Here is a 24,674-nt window from a genome sequence, read left to right as displayed (position 1 = left end):
TTTCTCATAAGATACACATTTTTGTATACCATAATGACTAACACATTTCTGCAAGCAATTTCCCCATATGCAATACATTTTGGCATGTTAGTTTATATGAAGTTTTATGCACACTTGCATCTAATAGATGCATTTTTGTACACAATATTTGGTTGGAGAACTGCGTTGGCAAATTCAGAGAAGTGCAAATTTCAAAGGATAGCTCCATTTCAGTTTGTGTATTGTTTTGGGAAGTTCTAATTAGGTAGGTTTGCTTTAAAATGTGAACCAAATCAAATTTCTCCTATCTCCCCCACATCAGAGTAAAAATTTGCAAAGACAGATAGAGCACAATGTGCTGCAAACTGACTTTTAAAGAACTGTATCTGAAACAAACATAGACTGTCCAGTTCTCCCTTCCCTTGTCTTGCAATATATTACTATGACAGCACAATGGAAAGTGTAATTTCCAGTGAGAACTGAAACCCGAGTGAAGTGTTAAAATGAGAGAAAGGATGTCAAACCTTGCTAAAGAGATGCTTGGAATAATGGGGGGGGGGAGGTGCGTGCTTTCTGAGAAAAAAAAAGATATTCTTGTGAACACAAATACACATTTACTGGGTGGTATTCAAACAACTTTTACTCAGAGTAGACCCACTGAAATTAATGGACTTAATTTAGTCATGTTCATTAATTTCAATAGGTCTGCTCTGAGTAAGTGTTAGTTGAATACCACCCACACAATTTGGTACAAAATTCAAAACTGCTGAATTTGCTATGCTCAGGATGAATTTGCACCTCTGGTTTAGCATTTCTGAATCAAAATGTTATGTTCCAATACTCCAGCATGGTATGTATTTTACAAGAGGCATCATAGCATTCACTGATTTCGAGAAGCTTTCAAAACTAATCAGTAAGCAAAATGATTGTATCCAGGCACATTTGTAATATATTTTACTGTTTTCATTGCTGGCACTATGCTAAGACCATTTTAGAAGAAAATTCATGGAGTAGTCGTATAAAACAGAGTATAAACAAGTCTGTTAACATTTATGGCACATTTATGAAATATAAAATATACATTATATATCCCCCATGCAAACAAAATATGCATAATAGCTACCTGGGCAGATTCTACATGTAAGTGTAATATACTAGCCAATATTTTAACCCATACGCAGCACAAGCCTATTCACACTTCCTTCAGAGAAAGCCCCATTGAACTCAATGATACGCACTGGACCCTTTACCTTTAAACATGCATAGGATTCTGCAGCCAATCTCCTCCTTTGGTATTTTGAGTAACAGGGAGAAAGCCCATGAATAAACTGACATAAAAAGTCATTTCCAGGTCATCTTAAAAAAAAAACACACCACATTCCATAAAAAATAGTTTGCTGTTCACCCCAGTACTTATTCCTCATTTATAGCCTATCCCTGAAATTGGAAAAATTAAATGATCACATTTACAGTACATATTTACAATCCCAAATTCAAAAAGTTGGTAGAGAAGTGTAACAATGGAAATTCCTTGGGAATTATGACTGATCAAAGTTGGTTTTTTGGTCAGGGTGTTGCTCTAAACAAATTTCAAGATATATATGTTAAGGGCGACTGACTGCAAACCAGAATGCATATCTTGCCCTCTGTGCATCTATTTCAGAGTATGTAAACCAGTGAATTGCCACTGGTAAAATCAATAGGTTAGTATTTTTCTTGCATTTCTCATGTGGAAGGGCATTCAGAGATAATGGGAGCAGGGCTAGCTGCAGATGGTATGCAAATGTGTGGAGAGCCTATGGAGGAACAGCTACAGCTGTTCACTTCAGGCATCTGTATTCAATCCATGGATGGTGAAGGGGTGGGACTAGAACCAGCAACACTGCCTCACTTGCTCTTCCTTGACAAGAGTAACAAGTGAAAAGGGATGTGGACTTACTTAAGCCCTGGTTTATTTTTTATTTTTAAAAGGAATGGCTTTTGCCATTTCTCAACAGGCTTGAAACAACAAATCAGACCTCTGGTTGGGCAAATCTACACACGACCCTGATTATCATTTTTCTATCTTGAGGAGGAATCCCACATCCATTTCTTCTTCTCTTCCTGTAACATTTAATACGGAAAAGAGATGATAGCTATGCCACCTCCTTGCACAGCCCATTGTCACCCCCTTATAACATCCAGTAATGATAAGCAAGGACCAGAAGGAGCTGCTCTGCTAGCTTCCTGGAAGGTGGGGTTGCTGTGGGTTGTTAGGAGGGAGAGGGTTTCTAGAAGGGAGAGGCAAAGGGAAGTTGGTGTGGTGCAAATTCACCAGCAGGAGTGCTTAACTGGCTCTGCCAGTGTGTCTGCACTGCACCAACCTCATGCCACCTCACCCCTCACAGGGAGAGACTCACCTCTTGAGAAGCTAGAATAGTAGCTCTGCCTCACCCAGGGAGCTGCTTCTGGCAATATTAGAGAAATGATGACTACATAGTGTGCCACATTCCCCACATTACATGTTATAGAGTGAAAACGGGGGGGGGGGGAGAGACTTTCCTGTTTTTGATGGCAATCTAGTAGTCAAGTGTTCTGCCTCGTGTGGAAAAATAATGACCAATCTTACACAGTGTTGAACGGATTCAAAATGTTTCATGGGCATGCATAGTGGCCCATTACAAGGAGTCTTCGCAGGAGAACTAACATGTACCCAGAGCTGTTAAAGTTCATTAAGTAAATATTACCTGATATATAGCTTCAGTGAAAGTCACCTCATTCTCCCCTTTATAGCTGCCTTGTCAAAGAGCAGGAGAAAATAACATTGAACCCCAATCCAGGCAAAGTTTATCATGCTAAAGTGGTGAAACTTGCTTGTCCCACCCATTCCAATGGGACTTAAATGTCAATTTCTTTGGGTTAGGGCAGTTGAATGGAAGCTCCCAATCTGCTGTGAGTAGCTGAGCTCTTAAGTATGCGCCAGGTGCCAAATTAAACAGAAAAGTGTCAGGGACAGGGCAGAAAAGCTGGTCAGAGGAACTTACAGTCTGTTAAGGCTGAAGGAGTGAGCAGTGTAACAGTTAAAAAGATGGGCAGGTCTTTCTGAACTCACAAGTCAAACCCCAGAAGCTTTTTCAGCTTGGAATCCATGAAACCAGATGGGGGCATTTTGTGGGATTTGGGCGGTACCACTGAATCTTTTATCCAATTTAACCTGATATGCCCAATTACTTACGGGTTTATCCACAAAGTGATTTTACCATGTCAATGATGTGTGGCTGTGTTGTCAGAATGTGCCCCCATGTGGCGCAAACTGGTATTTTATGACAGCAGAATGGAGATTTGGTTCTCGTGGTTCATTCCGTTGCGGCAAAAGATACCGACTTGCACCCCAGAGATTTGCTCATACATAAATGAACATGGAAAAGTTACTTGGTAGTGACTTTTCACACCTCTGTAAAGAATGTGAGAATTGGACTTTCAGTTGGGCATCTCTATAGAAAGTTTGTTAGTTGTACTTACTTACCATAATTGTTTGTTTGTTGTACTACCAAATTCCTCATTATTCCTCCTATCTGCCTCAGAAGGGACCTGTGTGCTGTGCTTTGTGCTAGAGACAGATAGAAGCAACTGCCGGCCTTGTAAGTTTTAAATAAAAAACAGGAAGAAGAAGAAGAAGAAGAAGAAGAAGAAGAAGAAGAAGAAGAAGAGTTTGGATTTGATATCCCGCTTTATCACTACCCGAAGGAGTCTCAAAGCGGCTAACATTCTCCTTTCCCTCCTTCCCCCACAACAAACACTCTGTGAGGTGAGTGGGGCTGAGAGACTTCAGAGAAGTGTGACTAGCCCAAGGTCACCCAGCAGCTGCAAGTGGAGGAGCGGAGACGCGAACCCGGTTCCCCAGATTACAAGTCTACCGCTCTTAACCACTACACCACACTGGCAACAGCACAACAGCAATTGTTGTTTCTTTGTCCTAGCATCCCTCTTGGCCCAACCGCCCAGTTTTGCACCAAGTCCAGTCTAGTCTAATTAAGTCCACATGACACCTGCACTCTGTTTTGGCTAGCAAAAAAGGCAGACTTTGAGGGTTCTCCATCATTGTCCAGATTCCCCACCACCACCACCACCTTTTAGATTTTTGTTGCTTTGCAAATTACCTTGTTAAACGATGGTCCTGGAAAACTGTATTCTGTTATGAAAAATAAAAGCCTACATTTACTACCAATATTATTTTCTTTCTAGTTTTGCAAGGCACAGTGGTTTCAGAAGCACTTTGTGGACATGGTTTCTATCTGGAATTTCTGAATGGTGAGAGAACATGCAACGGAGGGGAAACCTCTAATCTCTCTAGAGCAGGGATGGGGAACCCATGGTCCTTCTGATGCTACTGGACTGCAACTTCCACCATTCATTGGCCAGGCTGGCTGGGGCTGAAGGGAGTCCCACAACACTTGGAGGGCCACTTGCTCCCCATCTCTGCTCTAGAGCTGTATCTCTGTTGATGTAAAGCGATAGCATCTGTATCCCCAATGCATAACAAGGCAAATAGGAGTGGTTAATTTGCACATCACTGATGAAGTGCAGGTTACTAGGCATTCAATGTCAATTAGTGTTGAGCAGCTTTTTCAAGCTGAGTCATAAATCTATTATTATTAACTGGAGAAGAGCCATAGCTCAGTGATAGAGCATCTGCCTTGCATGCAGAAAGTCCCAGGTTCAATCCCTGACATCTCCAGGCCGGGCTGGGCGTGGGCCCTGCCTGAAAATTGCTGGAGAGTTGCTGCCAGTCAGTGTAGGCAACACTAAGTTAAATGGACCTCAGTATATGGCTCCCTATGCTGTTCCTTGGAGTTACTGCAGCAACTATGATGAAATTTGTCATTTCATATTAATGCCACAATTCAAAGATTTAACACAGACTAATTTGTATATGTGTCCTTTTAAAAAACCAGAAGTTTCATCCCTCAAACTTATTCCCATTTATAACTCCTAAAGTCATGATCTGCCTCTTCCCTTGCAGTCTTATCTGTATCAAAAGCTTCACCTCCCAAGTTTAATGAGCAGGATAGGCACTCATATTGATATTGGTGTGTGTGTGTGTGTGAGAGCCTGCTTCTGCATGCAGATCTTCCTGGCTGGATTGGGGGGAAATACTTTTCTTCTGCCAAATATTTGCTGCCGTTGAAACAATGGCTACTATTTGCTCTGAAAATATGTTCCTTCCTTAAGCACAGCTTGAATAATAAGGCTTGATAAAGGCAGCTTACTGAGTAACAGTATTATTATTATGATTTCTTTTTTTAAAAAAAAGTATTAAAAGCCTATAAAGATTCCTCTTGGTGGAATTTATTTTAATAAACAAGGGTTTGGAATATTTCTGTTCAAGTAATGATTTATCTTAGTTGGTTGATGACAGGGATGAGAAGATTTCTGCATTTTGTGGGCATAAAAACACAGGACTGACACTTGGAAAGGATACCGAGAGTGGATTAATCAGGAGGAAGCAGGAGGAGGTCAAGAATAAATAAACAGAACAGAGTTTAAAAGTTTTAAGAGGGACCCAGCTACTTAATGGATACTGTAGACCTGCACAAAGAAGTGTGAATTTTCCAGTCCAGTTCAAGCAGAAATGAATAGCAGCTCTCATTTCCAAAGTTAAATACCGTCTGTGCATATAAAACAGTTCATTCATTAGTCCAAGTGTTCCTGTTGTGGCAGTCTTGAAAAAGTATTCCCTTTCTCTTGAGTGTGTTCTTCATAAGACAGAAGTTTCGGAGGGCCACCTAGAGAATTACAGATAAACACACTTAGAAGGTTGCATAAGGCATCTTTGATTAGATTTAACACAGATTATAGTTTATACTCTAACAATCTAATAAATAAAGGGGCGTATGCAGTGTTAGGAGAAGGCTAGGACTGGCCAGCTAAAGCAGGTGGGGGTAGCTGATGCGTCCCAAACCCTTGATGAGTTAGGGACTTTCCCTGCATGCCAGATAGGCTCAAATAGATTGAGCGGACAAAAAGAATAGTGGACCCAACAGTCAAGAAGGCAGTTTCTGCACATTCTGTAGAAGAAAGTGAGGGGCGGACAGGTCTCATCAACCTGGGAAGGTAGCCCATCTAAGAGAAGGAAGACTATGATTCTAAACCTCGGCTACAGTGGTCATCACCCACATCTTATGGCAGTGGATATATATGTATGCATGTATTTATAGCAGCATTTCTATACTGTCATAAAATATCAAGGTGGTGTACAACATTGCACACTGTATATTTATAAGTGTAGAGGTGTGTTGGGGGGGGGGGGGAGTTGCAGGATATCATTGGTGTTATTTCACCCTGTGGCTGAGGGAGCTAAAAACAAAACCAAGGCATCAAAGACAGGAGTTGGTTCTCCAATGTGGATTCTACTTCATACGCAAAACATGTGCATGCAGTTGAGCACTGGATTTGGCCTGGAAGAAGAACTGAGGGGACAATATAAGTAGATTGACCATTGCTTCAACCTGAGCGCTATGAGGCATTATTTAACCAGCTTCAGCCTCACCTCTAATCTGCAGTATTAGCAGTAGACTAAGGCTGCATGGCTGCCACTGGTTGTTCTTAGAGCATAGCCCCCAACCTGCAAAATGGGCAGTCAATTACACTGCAGTGTGTTGTATCTTACTCTGCCCAGCCTATTTCTTGCAGGCTCTCTACAGTTACCTTCTTTGCAAGATGGTCCCATCCATTTGTAGAGACAAGTGCATTTGCCATTTCGCACGTTGCATTGGGATTTATTGGCACATTGGCACCGCTGAGAGCAGTTGGGGCCATATTTGCCTGGCCCACATTCTGCAAGAGACACCAAATGTTTATGTCACAGAGTTTTAATTTTTAGTTTTTGCTATCCCCTCTCCATCACCACTGCCACTCGCCCCACCAGAAATGCTTTAAAACAGAGCGGGAGAGAACAAGAAAATAAAGAAGGAATGCTAGGAAATAAGGGAACGTCGGATTCTTCTCTTACTCTTAATCAACCATTTATTAGCATTTAATCTGTAATATGAATGGTTTGTAGCCAATCAGTTGATTTAATCTAAAGATATTCCCACTTTGCAATGCTTCAGTGAAGGTGAGAGGATTCTAAGGGGAGAAGATATTTTATACATAAATATGAAGTAATTTACTCTTTCATTTTTTATTTTTTTAAAAAACATGGCAATGACTCCAATCCAGTGGAGTATTGTCACTAGCGGAAAGGAGAGAGGCAATTCTCACTTATTCCTCTTTTGCTTGGCGGTATCCCATGCCTAAACTGTTCCAGAGAGTTGAACTTTCAGGAGGAATGGAGCGTTGGGGGAAGGAGGAATTGTCAAAAATCACTCTCCCCCCCCCCACCCTCTGCTAACGAGAGCCTTCACTAGAATAATGGAACACATTATGACAAGCAACATTTATTTAATTAAACAAGTATATCCTCCCTTTTGTCAATATTGCTCTCAGAATAGGGAAAGGAACTAAAAGAATAAAGACCTCCCCCCCAAAAAAAATAACAACCCCAAACTACTTAAAACAATAAAACATAAAAAATTACACTAAACATATAAAAGGATTAATGCAGAATACTAATAGCAATCTGGTGGCATTTAAAAATGTCTGAAAGTGCAATTGTCTGTTATAATTAAGATGTGTGCCTTGTGAGCCTTTTTAAAGGAACAGCCTTTTGCAAATGAGCACAGACAAGAAGGCCCTACTCTCTGGTTGCCACCCAACAGTCTTTAGACTGGGGGGGGGCACCTAGAGAAGGACTTCCAATTATGATCTCAGTACAAAAGCAGGTTCATGTGGGACTGAAGGGCAGGTGAATGGGTTGGTGTTGCTTTTTTAATGGCTTCCATGCTTGGTTACGTGAAATAGTTGGGTCTCCGTCATTCTCGTTACTGATTAAATTTAGGGTGGGCGGGTGCCTGAGGAATTCAATTTCTGTGAATTCTGATGCAAACAGAATTTATCTGCACCTCTCAGGCCGATGTGCGAATCAGAAACGACCCTTCAGTAGTTGCACTTCTTCAAATTCTGCAGACCTCAGCTCACTATTAAAAATATGCATTGTGTAATAAGATTGCTTTAAAAATGCACATACTGAGACACGTATATTGAGGCATAGTTAGATATTAATTTCCATGTGATTTTTTTAAAAAACAAAAAACATTGCAGGTGTGGAAACGGGAGAAGGCAAGCTTATGAATAAACCTATGAGGACTTACATGGACTGAACTGACCATGTCTGCTGCAGGGTGCTCATTAATGAAAACCTCCATCATTCTACTACTACATATTCCCATAGACACTTTCTCTCACCTGGACTGTGATAAAAGACAATAGACCTTTTCTTTACACCATCTGAGCTATTACATAACTAAAAGCACTTTGCTGGGCAGTTAGGATCGCTTCTCCCCACCGGGAGAATTCTTTAGTCCTATTTAGACACTTCAGTTCTTTCAATTAAGGGAACATTGTGAGACAGGCTCTTGCAAACACCTCTGGGCCTGATTTTAATTTAAGTAATAACCACATTTTCATGTTCATAACAAAGTGTATTTAAGACATCTGTTTGAAAGTCTGCAATGTTAATTTAGCAGAAAAAAGCAACCTAATAAAAAACCTCCTATATATTCTCTTGCTTTTTTTTTAATTAACATTATGGTTGTTTAATGGGTGCTTTACCAGAGTTCAAATTAAAATCAGGCCTTTTATCTTTATAGCTGCTGCACAGTCACAGCTGCTCATGGTTATATCACAGATGAACTCGGCCTAATTGAAAATAAAAATGCAAATAAAACCAAACCCATAACAGCTTTTTAAGCTTTGGGGGTTGCACAGACTGTTTCGAAGAAAATAAAAGTGACTCCTACTTTTCTTTCCTTTTTTCTGTTTTTTTCCCCCAAGGAGTACAAAACTTCACTCTTATTTTTTGTGCTGAGCTTCCCCCTTGTGTTCCCCAGTTGTCTAAACAAAAACAATATCTCGCTGGAAAAGCTCTCTGCATTCAAGTAGCCTTACTCATTGTACTGTGTGGTCCCTATTCAAACCACAAGAACTGAAAGATTGGAATCTTGAGCAGGGAATGGGGCAAGCTAGGAAGAGAGTCATTTCCTTTCTTTTAGGCTCTTGGGTTGGAGCAAATTCCGCGTTTCCAACATCCTGGGGCATTTCATTCACACTGGCTGTATTTGAAAGCATACCATGCCATTTCCCTTCTGGGTTGTGGATCTTGAACTTGTAAGCAACAGGCTGTTTTCCATCCCTTTATAGTCGGGACCACATTTCAACAGTGTATTGTTGCTTATTCATTTGCTTCGAGTGGAGACCATCTGGGTTTACACCCAGTGTAAACATTAAATGAGCCTTAAGGCTTGTAATGATGGGACCTCTGCAGCTTCCTTACGATTTTCCCTGACTATAGCTGCTCTCAGGGAAAGAAAATCTGCTTGAGACTAAATCATGATTGCAAAGTCCACAGATATTCTCTCTGATTAATCCAAAAAGCCAAGATCAGAGTAATCCGCTTGAGTTGAGGGTGGATGGAAGAGCCTGTGGCAAAGCAATGGCCACTTCCCAAGACCTGTTTGGCTCACATAAGCCAGGGAAGTGTGTGTTGGTTCCATAGAATCATAGAGTTGGAAGGGACCCCAAGGGTCCTCTAGTCCAACCCCCTGCAATGCAGGAATCTCAGCTAAAGCATCCATGACAGATAGCCACCCAGCCTCTGCTTAAAAACCTCCAAGGAAGGAGAATACTATTACTTCCCTTGATCTAAACACTATACTTCTGTTGATGCAGCCTAGAATAGCATTAGCCTTTTTTGCTGCTGCATCACACTGCTGACTCATGTTAAGCTTGTGGTCCACCAAGACCCTTAGATCCTTTTCATATATACTGCAGTGGCAAGGAAAATAATTGTACCAGTTTCAGGACTAGTGCACACATACCCCTTTTTGAGAGGGTGCTAGGGAAATGAGTCTATGCATCTGGTGGACCCAAAGCCTCTCACAGTATAACCCCCACTGTCCTGTTTGGGCTTACTACCACCCTTATTATTGTCCAGTTCTGAGGGCCTTCTGCTGGTTCCCTCACTGAGAGAAGTGAAGTTACAGGGTTGCAAAAAGCAGCTTGTGGGTGTCATTTTGAGTAAATAAATAAATAAATAAATAAGCCAGTGTGAAAAGGGTTAAGCAGTACCTCCCCATCAGGAAGGGGAAAGGGCAATTCGGTCAGGACACTGTTACATGTGTCTGCTGTGTAAGATCATTTAATTGCAGCATGTTCCTTATTTGTTTATTTAAATGTGTGGAGCAGTAAAAAATGGCAGCCCCCTCCAATCTGCAGCCTTAGGTGGTACAGTCTATTCTGCCACTTCAGGATTATCACCTTGCTCTGCTTCATACCAGCAACAGGGAAAACGGGGGAAAGAAAAGTTTTGTTCCAGGATCTTACCAACATCACACCTGTCCCCAGTTGTGCCAGGTGGGCAAAAGCACTTTCCAGTAACTGGGTCACACCGAGCTGATCCTGCACATTCACAATGATGTTTGCATTTGTCTCCAAACATTCCAGCTGGACAACCTGAAAAAGCAGAGCATTGGCATATGCAATATATATTTCCATTGTAAGGAAGACAATGCAACGTAACTGAATAAATTGCCTCAACATTTCATTTAATACCAATACCTCTTGGTAGGACTGCTTCCCATGTTCAGAAATTGCATGCCAGTGTTTGAATCTAAAGCATCTTTAGCATAGCTAAACAGGCCCCAAGATGCTCCAGCACTTTGGCTGTCTTAAATAGAAAATTTACCTTTTTCACAGTGTACTCCTTGGAAACCTGGGGCACACACACACAGCCCAGTCGCTGGGAGACATGTGGCTCCATTTTTACAGTTGCATGGATACTGGCAGTTGAGACCATAAAATCCAGATGGGCAGGCTGAGAAGTGAAATGATAATGTTATTTCAGAAGATGCACCATTTTCACAGGATTTTGTCCCACACTAATAGTTAATGTTGGAATGCTGGAAGAAGATATCTGAAGGCAGCCCTGTATAGGGATGTTTTTAATGTTTGATGCTTTATTATGCTTTTATATTTTTTTGGAAGCCACCCAGAGTGGCTGGGACAACCCAGTCAGATAGGCAGGGTACAAATATTAAAATAATAAAATACTATTTATCATCATCATTATTAAATATGAAGAGCCTGCCAGATCAGGGCAATGGCCCACATAGTCCAGCGTCCTGTTCTCTCAGTGGCGAACCACATGCCTGTAGTAAACCTACAAGCAGGATTTGAGCACAACAGCACCCCTTGTGGTTTCCAAAAAATACAGCAGTATTCAGAAGCATTAGTTAGTGCCTCCACAAATTTCTCCAATCCTCTTTTAAAACCAACCAACCATCACTTCCCCCCATGGGAGCATGTTCCATAGTTTAATTATGCACTGCGTGAAGATTTGAACATTTCAGTAAGAAGCTGGTATCGTAGCTAAGTGGCCCTTCATACGAACCTGACTTATACCAAGTCAAACCCGTTCGTCCATCTAACCCAGTATTGTCTACACTGGCTGGCAGTGGCTTCATAGGGTTTCAGATGTCTTTGCAGCCCTACTTGGAGATTCTGGGGATGGAACCTTGCACCTTCTGCATGCAAAGCAGAGATATGGCCCTTCCAATAATTTAAACTATGTACTTACTTCACAGATGCCTACACGCATCACTCAATATTTTCTTCACAGCAGACCATTTTGACAATTAGTTTTAAGGAGATGCAACAAGATATTAAAATTATGTGTGTGTGGTTATTCTTGCATAGGCATGCATTGTTATTGCCAAGCTAGCCTCTTGGCTTTGCTTCCTTGGCCGATTACTTACTGTAGTTGCAGGAATGTCCGTAATAACCTTCTGTGCACTGACAGCAGCCAGTAAACCGGTTGCAGGTTCCGTTATTCTGACAAGCGCAATCTAGCTGACAATCAGAGCCATATTTTCCAAGAGCACATTCTGTGGAGGGGGGGGGGGGAATGTCCAGAAAATCTTACTAATCTAAACCAAAAACTGAACAGTGCTCCCCTGCTAAACAATCACAAGGCAACAGGAAGATCTGAGAAATACTGCAAACTCAAACCCTGCTGCTACTTCTTCCAGATTAAACGTGATTTTACATAGCTGAGAACATTGCAAGTAAAACTGTTTCAACTATCTGGAGGGTTTCAAAAGCATTAGTAACAAACCACATCTCTTTTATTGTGAGGTTTTGGGGCAGTTTAGTATCTTCCCATGAAATGTTCTCAGCAGTTATATCCATGAGTTCACACCAATGACCACTACTCTACGAACCAATAAACTCAGCACAGCGTAATTTGGTCATTTATAATTGGGTTTTCTGGGTGAGGAGAATTGCACCATAAATCCCATGCAAATATGTAGGGAAAATGCTCGTCTGTAAACAACACAATGAAGGAGAAAAGAAATACTACAATACTACATTTAAATAAATATCATTAAAAAGAAAAGAAATACTACCTTTCTCGCAGTAGCGTCCCGTCCAGCCAAGTCCACAAATGCAGGTCCCATTCACGGGATCACAGATGCCACCATTCTTACACAAACATTTTAGCTGACAGTGGGGGCCATATCTTCCCTGGGGACACACTATAGTAAATTAACAAAGTGTTTTTTTAAAAAAGAATAAACAATAATTTAGTGCAACACAAAAATGAATGCCATAGCTAAGGGAGACAATCTCCATTCCCTGGACAGCTTCCCACTACACAGGAGAAGCAGGAGACTTCTGGTCTTTCAGGTGTCCCGACTCCCATCAACTCCATCAAGGATGGTTGTGGTTGTAGTCCAGGAACCACATCTGGAGGGCCACAGATCCCCCCACTTTGCTCAAAACACAAAGTCCCCAGGAGAAGGGACTGTAACATGCACACACAAATAAAGAAAATGATGAAACCATTGCACTCCGAATGTGAAGCTGTCTTCTACAAAGTCTGAGCAATGGACCATCTAGCTCTGTCAGTATTCGTACTGATTAGCTGTAGTGCTCTAGGGCTTCAGGCATGAATCATTTGCAGCCTTGAGATGTCAAGGATGGAACCAGAGACCTTCTGCATGCAAAGCAGTGAGCTGCAGCCCTTCCCCATGAATATTTTTCCTCAAAGGAAAGTGAATGTTATGGCAGAAATGAATGAAACAATTTTTATAAAGCCCATTCGTTCTTACAGGGATGATTTTTTATGAAGTATACCCTTGCCCTTTCCATATGATCTTTATAAGACAGAGAAAAAAAATGGATCAGAATACATTTTAAAAGAACCATTTCTTTACAGAAACACCATTGAGCAAGAGCTGGGGGTGGGTGGGACTACAGGTAAGAAGTAATAGCACAGTAGTGGTATTAAAACTTTCCAAGATTGGAAACTGACCAATCTTGAGGGAGTACAAACATTTATTAATATTTCGCATTTGTTCTGGCTGTTTAAAAGCTGATCATCTCATACATTGAAGGCAGCTGGGTCCAATTCGGCCAGGTGGACAGTAGCACTTGCCCATCACCGAGTCACAACGTCCTTTACCACAGGAGCAGAATAAGGCACAGTCCTTCCCATAGTGATGCTCTGGACAAGCTAAAAGCAAGAAGAAAGCAGCATGGTTTGCCAGCTCATTGCAGATAGTTAAATCTGCAGGTTCTTTTTTCTTAGGAGAAGGCTGTTCTTTTTACTCTACTAAGGCTGTGTACACAATACAAATTTAAAACACAGTCAGAGAATTACCCCCCCCCAAAAAAAAAATTCCTGGAAACTGCAGTTTGCTAAGGATGCTGGGAATTGTAGCTCTGGGGAGGGCAGGCTACAGCTCCAAGGATACTTTTGGGTGGGCAGAATGTACACAGCCTGTTTGCTAGAAAATATTTAGCTTTGTTAGACATTTTGTGTTAAATAAGCCCCACTGCTTCCTCACCAGGGGCTGGGATTGCTCGATGTTTAAATGTGTGCCAGCATTTGTAGCCATTGTGACATATGGAGCTCACTTCTTCATGCCCAGTGCATGGGCTGCCCACAAACATTCGATTGGCTACTGTGGGAAACAAGACGCTGGCCTAGAGAGGCACTTACTTTTCCCACAGTCCGCTCCGATGAAACCAGGCAGGCAGTCACAGGCTCCTGTCACAGTGTCACAATGCCCTCCATTCAGACACTGACACGCTTTCCGGCAATGCGGGCCATATGTTCCTTTGGGGCATCCTGTTGGAAGTCAGGAGAAAGCATCTCTGAGAAAAGCCATTCGGTGCACAAACCTGGGCTGTGTAGACACAATGCATTTCAAGCAAGTGGCCTCTTTGGGGGAAGTCATGTGCTTTAAATGTACACAGTGCATGCAGCCTTTGATGTGATCTTGACAGCCCTGGTTTACTCCAATCACATTAAAAAAAAAACCTGGGTGGGTCTTGATTTTAGAACAAAGGGGCCAAATGGATGACAGCAGATGACTTTTCCTCATGCTTCCTGCAATTCCTCCACTCACCCAATACTTTCCCCTCAACTAAGCTTCTAGGCTTCAGATGAGGGGAAGAGACTGCCGCGAGAGCTTTATATATGACTGGGGATCATCCAAGTTCAGACCAAATGGTTTTCCTCCATAACTTCTTAGGGGATTTTTATGTCACCAGCTTCTTGGCTTCTGAACCAGGAGAACCCCAACACCGAGTCAACCACAAGAACCAAGGTGACACTCCTACCTAAATGACCAGTACCAGCTTTTTAGCCCAACTGGGCCACGCAGCCTCCATCGCTGGTCAAATCCACACCTCACATCTAAAGCACACGGTTTCTCCTGAAGAATCCCGGAAACTCTGGTATCTGAAGAAGTGTGTATGCACATGAAAGCTCATACCAAGAACAAACTTAGTTGGTCTCTAAGGTGCTACTGGAATGAATTTTTATTTTTTATTTTATTCTGTTTTGACAATGGCAGACCAACACGGCTGCCTACCTGTAACTGGAAACTCTGGTTTGTTGAGGGTGCAGGGATTTATAGCTCTTTGAGAGGCAAACTACAGTTCCCGGGATTCTTGGGGGGGGGATGCTTAAAATGATACGGTGTGGATCCATATCATCACTGATGTTGAACCTACCTGACTCACCACTCTGAAAGGACCACTGCATAGCTACTCTTGCATCCTTCAACAGGTACCACCTATATCCTGAATGTGTCATACTTTAAGCAGGGATGTTTATTAGCATGCTTTCTCCGTTTCAAATGCTTGGAAAACAAAAGTTTATCTGTTTTTCTCTCTCGCAACGAGTTTAGTGCCCAAACGTGAATTCTAAAAGTAACCTTGAGCCACTGCAATACTTAAGAAATCCCTTTTGCTGCAAATACACAGTCAACACCCAATTGAACAATCTGAGTAGATCGGTTTTCCTCTCTCTTTAGGCAATTTAAAGACACAGACAGAGAGAGAGAGACTCAAATTCTGCTGCTTTTGGTGTCTATATTTGAAATCTCAGTTCCTGGCAGAGAAAACTGAATCACTCCAGCATCCTTTTTTAATATCTACCAAGCGGATAGAACACACCCTTCATATAATGACCTCATTTGGCTTGTCTTGCGATGAATGTCTCTTTCGCCCACCACACTTCCCTTATGGTCACTAGTTGGCTTTTGTTTAAATAGTTTGCTATTTACTCTGCATCAGACACCTGAGTCTGAATCTCTCTCCCCCCCCCCCCTTGTCCCCACAACTCTTACTTGGCAAAGCTCATGGAATTGTTTTCCAGTTCACACTGACACCGTTTTGTTCCATGACTGGAAATGGTTAGGGCAATTCATATAATCCTTCCTCTTACCAGTAAACTTACCCTCCTAACTTGCTATTTATTTCAGTTCAACTGCGAGCAATGGATCACACACCTCTGTGGCCAACATTTAACTCAATTATCATTTAATACAGCGCCCTTGTCTGTTCCCACTTTCCCAAAATGGGCTGTCTGAAAACGGCACAGCCAGTTCACACACAGCCCTGCCGTTTTCGTATGCTAAGCACCCATAAAAAGAGGGTTTCAGCTTCCAACTGCCAGTTATCTAATAAAGACATTTTCTAATTTAACAGTTTCCTGTGTATCTGTGTTATGGTTTTGTTTTTTCTTCTTCTGGGAACTGCAGGAATGGCAGCCAGCCCTCTAAGTCATTTCCTGATTTCTTCCTTCTGGCCTGGATTAGTCCTGCCATGACCATCAGTTCTTAAATCCTTTCACAGCAGTAGCAAGTAGTGGCTTTCCTTACCAAAACACACACACACACACACACACAATCTGCAAGAACAAAACCAAAACCACCACCCCCAAACACACACACACACACACACACACACACACATTTGAAACACCACCATTGCCACAGTCAAGGATAGGACATTGCCTGCTTCAGGTTTTGCTCAGGTTAGAGACCTAGAGTTTTTGAAAAGTTAAAGCTGGAAATTGGGGTTTTTTTGTTCGCCTGGGGTGGTGGTGCCCTCTTGGCCCCCCCCCCATGGATGAGCATGCTCCCAATTCTCTCTTTTTCTCCCACCACCCTCCACACACTGTTTAATGTTCCCAGTAACAGCTTCCTTCTGGAACCCAGATGTTCTGAAGACCCATAGCGCAGTTTGGCTGTCAAAACTGAAAGATCACCTGAGATCTACTGAAAGATCGCCTGAGAAACTGATGAGCCAAACTAGCACATGTGAAAGCAAATGCATATTTGCAACATGCTTGGATTAGTAGTAGTAATAATAATAAAAAGCAAAGTGCATCAGCTGAGAAGAGTAATTATTCATGGAACTGATAGGCAATTTAACCCTTTTCTCCTCTGCTGTGGTCCCAAGGTGAATCTCAAACTACTATTTGCTTTAAGGGAAAAATCACACATTGGCGCATCTGAAGCAGAAATGGTTGATTGCCACACTCACCCATAGTCAACCCTCTGGGAATGGCCTGTCAAAGTAGGTGTGGTCGAGATATAAAAGCAGCATCTGAGTATCACAGTTTTTTGTGGCCCTCCTGCACCCTGCCCAACGTGTCCATTTGGGGACGGGACAGGACGGGATGGGACTGAAGGCCACATGGACCCATGGTCACCAATCTCTGCTTAAAAACCACCTAGGAAGGAGAATCCACCACTTGTTGTGGGAGTCCCCTCCACAGCTCTTACTGTCAGAAAGTTCTTCCTTATGTTTAGTCAGAATCTCCTTTCTTGTAACTTGAATCCATTGGTTTGGGTCCTAGCCTACAGAGTGGGAGAAGATAAGCTTGCTCCATCTTCCTTGTGACAGCTCTTTAGACATTAATTCCTCTTAAGAAGGAATTAAGAAGATCACAAAGCTACCACTGAAATCAGCCAAGTTCCCCCCCCCCCATCTTAACACTTTGCTCAACTGATCAGTGTCCTGGTATCATTATGGTGCCTCCTTTTCCAAACAGGTCCTGGCATCACTGGGGTTGGGGGAACAGGAGTCTGGCTTTTTCAGCATCCGTTCCTGGTCTCTTTAATGTGTAGCTCCACCCTTAACCAATGCTTGCTGCCATTCAAACACCTTGTTTCGGTGTGCCTTTCATCTGGATACAGCTGAGTGATGCCATGACATTTACTGCTCACTGGAGCAAATTTAGATGTTGGGGTGTGTTGCTATCGTGCATCAGACATATATGCCCTTGCACTGATTTATGGGTGAATAAAACGATTCTTATTGCTAGGCTATCTGCTTCCTTTGGTCCCTGCCAAGACACTATTTCAATTCTTCACTCCAAAATTTGAGAACATGAAAGCCCAGTTGCTCTTGGCGGCTAAAAGCCTCTGCTTACCAGCCAGCTACACCTTTTATGGATAATTTCTTGTGCTGCTTTTTCTCTCCCCCTCTCATAGTACTATAAGTATAGCAATTGTTGCCAGGAAAGGTTTCCAGCCATATCCAGCCACATGCTGGTTGGACTCAATCCAGCTCAAGTTCTTTGGGAGAGGCTTTGTACACTCCCAAACTATTTTTTTTAAGCATACTAAATGTTCCTGCTCTGGAGATAGTAGAATCATAGAATTGTAGAACTGGAAGGGACCCCAAGGACCATCTAGTTCAACCCCCTGCAATGCAGGAATATGCGAGGGATTGAACCTGCAACCTTGGCCAAACCAGGCTGATGGTTTGACCACAGGGGTCCTCTTTCCAGCATTAATCTCCAACCAAGCACCAATGTTCTGTGATGCATGAAGCCGCCTTACACTAAAACAGACTGTTGGTAACTTTAACCCAGGGGCAGCCATCACAATGTCCCCTCCAGATGTTTTTGGACCACAGTTGTCATCAGTCCCTGCCAGCATGGCCGATGGTCAGGGATGGTGGGAAATGCATCTCAACAACTTCTAGAGGGTACCACCTTGACTATCTCTGACTTACCCTAATATCCTCAGCTCAGAGGGCCAACCTAAATATTATACAAAGAAGCATGTGAACAGATTCTTGCTCTTTTCAGGTAAGGTTCGATGACATGCCAGCAAATTCAGGTTGTGCAGTTATAGTAAACTGGGACGTCTCCTGCAACAAACCCACTTCCCCCAAAGTTCTAGCTTTTTGTGATAAGTGACTGGAAAACATGGAATAACAGTTGATTTGATAACTTCATCTAACCTCCACATAGACAAATCAGAATGAATGCTCATTAAATAGCCAATGCCATCAAAAACCTTACTGCAAAAAAATAAAGATGAATGCTCAGTAAAGATTGTTTGGAAGTGCCCATTGTTGAGAGGCATCTATCATGGCCCTGTCTAGTAGTTTGCTCTTCATGATCTCAGGCATGAGTGTCTCCCAGACCGGCTATCCAAGACTAAAGATGAAAACCATGTACGTTATTCTGCTACTGAGATGTGTTTTCAGTAGTAGAGTCCATAGATACACAGGTTCAGGTATGCTCATGCAGAGCAAAGATATATGATTTGGGAGTGGAGAATCCTATTTCTTTCTCTCATTTCCTCCATTCTCATTTAGCTAGGCCAATGCACTGAGTCATCTGTAGGAAGGAGCAAGTTTGGCTGTATTTGGTGCAGATGTCAATGTGGGTTACTGGGGCTACCATGTTCTCAGAGGATCTTCCAGTTATGCTTCCTTGCAGATGTCTTATCTCCTCTCCTACCCCTCTTGTCACCATTTGCTAAGCTGCTGTTGCTGTGAAACCATCATTCCAATGGTGTGAGCCTTCCACAAGAGCATCAGTAAGATAAACAGATGGTGTCCAAGTGCAAATATCCTTTTCATGAGCAGTAAGGCTTCATATTAAAGCTAGCCAGGGTCGAACGAAGCATCTTCCAACACTTAATTATTATTATGATTTACTGAAAAGTAGTAAATCATTAAATTAGTTTCTGCTCTTGTAAATATGAACAACTGACAAGGAGAAATGCCTCTTAAGTACCAATGAAATAAACAGAATGTAAATACTTGTAATGCTGTGCTGGACTGCAACTGCAGGAGGCAACCCACCTGCAATTACTATACAATGTATTTCACATTGTATGCCCTTTTATTGGACTGAAAGCTTCACAGGAGCAATCTTTGTCTGATTGTGCCCACAGGACTTGATCCGGAAATATCTGTGCAACTTCACAGGATCTTGTAGGGCAGGAGTAGGGAACCAGTAGCCCTCCAGATATTGCTGGACTACAACTTCCATCATCCAGGAACATTGGCCACATTGCTAGGACTGATGGGAGTTGAAGTCCAGCAATCCTTGCTGTAGCAGTAGTGTGAGGGAGGACACATTTACCACTACTTCTCCAGCCATGGTCTCCTATGTTTGCTGCAAATGGGTGCAGGTAAGCCTTCCACCCTTTTGTAAAAGAAAAGTCAATTTTTTGTCTACCTTGGAAAAACAGAGGCAGCCCTGGGTGTATGCTCAGCCAGTTCACAGTTGCATGCCCATCAACTGCTGAGTGGGGCATCAAGAAGAGGAAGAAGAAGAAGAGTTTGGATTTGATATCCCGCTTTATCACTACCCAAAGGAGTCTCAAAGCAGCTAACATTCTCCTTTCCCTTCCTCCCCCACAACAAACACTCTGTGAGGTGAGTGGGGCTAAGAGACTTCAGAGAAGTGTGACTAGCCCAAGGTCACCCAGCAGCTGCATGTGGAGGAGCGAAGACGCAAACCCGGTTCAGCAGATTATGAGTCTACCACTCTTAACCACTACACCACACTATGGCAGCTCAAACACTACAGGGAGAATGCTCAGATCATCCTGTTTCAGATCACTGCTTTACACTGGTGGTTGTTCACACATTCAGTAGCTGCAAAGACACAAAGCAAACAATGTGCATGCATGTGTGAACTCACCTAATGTCTTAGCCCTGGGCTAAAATGCCCTGTCTTCCTGTAAGATCAGTGCAGAATGGGGCACACCAGAATAACTCTCAACTTATCTGAAGAAGTGTGCATGCACACGAAAGCTCATACCAATAACAAACTTAGTTGGTCTCTAAGGTGCTACTGGAAGGGGGGGAAATTATTTTGTTTTTCCCAATTTATGTGCATCAGACACAGCCTGCCCCCCCCAAAAAAAATCCAGGCTATGAACTAAGGGAAGGTGTTTTATTCTTAGAAGAGGATGCGAACAGCAAGAATAAAATGTTAATTTTAAGCTGCAAATAAAAAGATAATGAATTATGTTCCTCCTTTTTAGCCAGATCAGTTCATGTTTCTTATCATTCATCTTTGTTCCACTCCACAAATCATTTCACTGAAGTAAGTCTTAGACACATGGCTCTGCTGATTTTATTTTATTTTTTGTTTAAGTTATTATGAAGAAAGTCTTCGCCAACTGGTGGTATGTCCTTCAGGTTACTCTGCATTCCTTGACTCAGGACAGCAGTTTGTTTTGATTGTTCCTATGAAGGTTAGGGACGCGGGTGGCGCTGTGGGTTAAACCACAGAGCCTAGGGCTTGCTGATCAGAAGGTCAGTGGTTTGAATCCCCTCAATGGGGTGAGCCCCCGTTGCTCAGTCCCAGCTCCTGCCCACCTAGCAGTTCGAAAGCACGTGAAAAATGCAAGTAGATAAATAGGAACCGCTCTGGTGGGAAGGTAAGCGGCGTTTCCGTGCACTGCTCTGGTTTGCAAGAAGCAGCTTTGTCATGCTGGCCACATGACTCGGAAGCTGTACGCCGGCTCCCTCAGCCAGTAACGTGAGATGAGCGCCGCAACCCCAGAGTCGGATACGACTGGACCTAATGGTCAGGGCCCCCTCTACCTTTACCTATGAAGGTTGTGCAGTGTAAAGGCTGACTTTAACAGATTGCTTTTGATTTATTGTTACTTGCAGAATGTCTTTTTTATAACCACCATCCACACTCAGTTGAATGCTTTGAGCTTTTGGGGAACTTTTTACCAGGCCCAAATCTCACGCTCGTTTTGATGTGGCATAGCCATCGCAAAATGATTTCACTTAAATCCATGAGGTGAGTGGTTCTTGTTTGTGCTTGTGGGTGTACTCCTCTCCATGTTGATAGCTGATGTTAATAAACTCAGATAGTTTGTTCCAAAGTGTGCATTTCCAGGCATAGTGCAGAAGGAAATTTGTATCCACAACCGCTGTCTTGGTCTACATGTGCAGTGTCATGCATAACTGTATTTTGTACATTGCTTTAAAACGGCTATGGAAATGCTGTTTTAAAAAATCTGTGCAACCAGGGTTGATAATATTTACAAATTGGTACTGCGTCTATATTTACAAATCACACAGGGTTATAGATTTAAGAGATTAGAGGCTGCGAGTTGGCAAACCCAAGTTTAGTATATATTTATGTGCATATTTATACTCTATCTGTCGTTTTTCACTTTAAAATGTTCTAAACCACATTAAGACTGTGGGACAGGGTGGGATATAAATTTAAATAAAAGGACTGATTTATAGGTGGGAAGAATTTATTGCAAAGCACATTCTGCTGGGTAAAGGACTCTTTCCCAATTATCCATTAACAATTTTATTAGTGCTAAAAGCATTAATTGGTGGATTGGTATGATGAATCAATCAGCATATTTATCACAGACTTTAAATGGCTGTAATTGATTATCTCTCCTGTAAAAGGGTGTTCAGTACAGTTGGCAGCGTAGAAAACAAGCTGGGTGCATCTTCTTGATTTAGGAAATATGCCTGGCATGATTTTCCTTATCAAGTGACATTGATATTAATTGATATTTATTTCTGATAGTGAATATGAGAGTTGCTACAGCAAAGCAAAATTAGATACTACATACACTGCAGAGATAATGTCCCTGGGAATTTTGAGGGAAGTCAAAATATTTTTGTTAAAATTAAAAGCTTGTAGGGAGAAGTATTTCACACATCTCTAAAAGCTGTTTCACATATCTCCCATTGCCTCTGACTTGCACACACTACCCCCAATTCCCATTTTACAGATGAAGAATTGAGGCTGGGCAACATGGTCTGTGAGAGTTCATGACTGACCAACAATTAGTACCCAACGCTCCGAGGTCCAAGTCCAGCCTTCCAAATATTATTTATTTATTTATTGAATTTATATACCGCCCTATACCCAGAGGTCTCAGGGTGGTTCACAGAACAAAATCAGAATATAAAACCACAAAATATATAATCAAAATAAAAACAACAACCCCACTGGCTTATGCTGGCTTTAGGTTGCAAATAGGTAAAGGGACCCCTGACCATTAGGTCCAGTTGCAGATGACTCTGGGGTTGCGGCACTCATCTCGCTTTACTGGCTGAGGGAGCTGGCGTACAGCTTCCGGGTCATGTGGCCAGCATGACTAAGCCGCTTCTGGCGAACCAGAGGAGGACACGGAAACACTGTTTACCTTCCCATCAGAGCGGTACCTATTTATCTACTTTAGCGGTACCTGTTTATCCCATCAGAGCAGTACCTATTTATCTACTTGCACTTTGATGTGCTTTTGAACTGTTAGGTTGGCAGGAGCAGGGACCGAACAACGGGAGCTTACCCCGTTGTGGGGATTCAAACCACCAACCTTCTGATTGGCAAGCCCTAGGCTCTGTGGTTTAACCCACAGCGCCACCCATGTCCTAAATAGGTAAAGGGACCCCTGACCATTAGGTCCACTTGCGGACGAATCTGGGGTTTCGGCGCTCATCTCGCTTTACTGGCTGAGGGAGCCGGCGTACAGCTTCCAGGTCATGTGGCCAGCATGACGAATTATTCGAAATGATGTATCACCTACTTGCATGCCAGAAAGACTACTAGAACAGATATTTTAAAATATAATCACGTGAATATAAGTATAAAAACATTGCTCTGCATTGCCTAGGAAGAGCCCCACCATGGTTAAGAAAACGAAGGGCCATTAAAATCTGATCCTAACAATCAAGCAAAGGCGAATGTTGATGAAGCGAGAGTGACACTTACGAAGGTCACAGCGGATTCCGTAGTAACCTGGCAGGCAGCCACACTTGCCGGTGACATGATGGCACTCTTCATTCTTTCCAGAGCACTGACATACTTGGTTACAGTTCTCCCCATATGTGCCTAGCAGACAAGCTGAGGGAAGAGGAAATGTAAACCGATGAATTACATTTGTCTTGGTAAACACAGTGCTCAAACAAAGAGCCGGGTAGAATTTATTCAATAAGACCGCTGCCTGCAGAAGAATGCTGCCCTCTGGGATTTTGGGTTTATTACGTTTGCTTGGGGATTACTTTGTGGTTTGATTTTGTTTTGCTCAGTCAATTTGTGCCCAACTGTCATGGGCCAGTTGCAATTTTCTTGTCACTTAGAGAAAGTCATAGGTTGATGTCAAGGAAAATCGACTAAAATAATAAAACTCAGGAGAGTCTCCCAAATATGCATGGTGACTCTCTCTCGCCCACAGATGCCTTAAAGCTTCAAGTCAGCTTCAAATGCTTGCGCTGTTTCTTTCTTGGTTCTCTCTCTCTCTCTGCCCTGGCGGGGAGCTCATGCTGAAAGTCTGCGGTTTATGCTACATGAGCTATTCTCCACCACAAATACAAGTGTATATTTAAATTGTGTGTTTCCAGTGACATGTCATGGGAAAGCATCCAAGTTACTTAGGGGCTGGTTCACACATGGAAGGACACTTGATCATATCACATGACAACTCACATAGAATGATAGAATTGTAGAGTTGGAAGGGACCATGGGGGTCATCTATTCCAACCCTTGCAATACAGGAATCTTTTTGCCCAATGTGGGGCTTGAACCCGCAACCCTGAGATGAAGAGTCTCATGTCCTACCAGCTGAGTTATCCCAGGCGGTTAAACCAATTGATGTTAAACCAATCCATTAACATGAATTGGTTAAAGTTAACGTTGAAACTAACTGCATAGCATTTTTGAAGTGATGTGAAAGTGCTATCTGTGATGGCCCATTCACACATGAGAGCCATCACTTCATGGATCAGTCGGCAAATGATGAATGGGCATGTATGAACCGGCCTCAAGTGTGGTGGGAGAAATGAATGCCCCATTTCTGCACCTGCTAGGGCACTGGAAGAAATCATGTATACCAAACACTATAGACCTTGAAAGCAAGAACTGCACATGCGAAGCACCCTTTGGGTTCAATGAGTCAAAACCTCAGTAAGGTCCAGTTTGAATGTAATGGGAATCCATAGTTTCCTGCTCTGTGTCCTGG

At 42.5% G+C, this 24,674-nt stretch overlaps 1 protein-coding gene across 1 annotated transcript in view; it reads right to left on the bottom strand.

Moving 5' to 3' along the window:
• Nucleotides 1-5,256: 5,256 nt before the first annotated feature.
• Nucleotides 5,257-24,674, bottom strand: part of LOC117047445 (multiple epidermal growth factor-like domains protein 6) — a 39,850-nt gene continuing 20,432 nt past the window's right edge. The window contains exons 8-16 of the mRNA XM_033150596.1: nucleotides 23,429-23,560; nucleotides 14,120-14,248; nucleotides 13,505-13,630; nucleotides 12,522-12,650; nucleotides 11,871-11,999; nucleotides 10,802-10,930; nucleotides 10,441-10,569; nucleotides 6,667-6,795; nucleotides 5,257-5,744 (exon numbers count right to left, since the gene is read on the bottom strand). Coding sequence (XP_033006487.1) covers nucleotides 5,653-5,744; nucleotides 6,667-6,795; nucleotides 10,441-10,569; nucleotides 10,802-10,930; nucleotides 11,871-11,999; nucleotides 12,522-12,650; nucleotides 13,505-13,630; nucleotides 14,120-14,248; nucleotides 23,429-23,560 — 1,124 coding nt within the window. The 3' untranslated portion in view covers nucleotides 5,257-5,652. The remainder of the gene's footprint in view (nucleotides 5,745-6,666; nucleotides 6,796-10,440; nucleotides 10,570-10,801; nucleotides 10,931-11,870; nucleotides 12,000-12,521; nucleotides 12,651-13,504; nucleotides 13,631-14,119; nucleotides 14,249-23,428; nucleotides 23,561-24,674) is intronic.

This window comes from Lacerta agilis, chromosome 5, assembly GCF_009819535.1.
Source record: "Lacerta agilis isolate rLacAgi1 chromosome 5, rLacAgi1.pri, whole genome shotgun sequence".
NCBI lineage: Eukaryota > Metazoa > Chordata > Lepidosauria > Squamata > Lacertidae > Lacerta > Lacerta agilis.
Note: the sequence above shows the minus strand (reverse complement) of the source record. Positions and strands in the feature narration are given on the sequence as shown.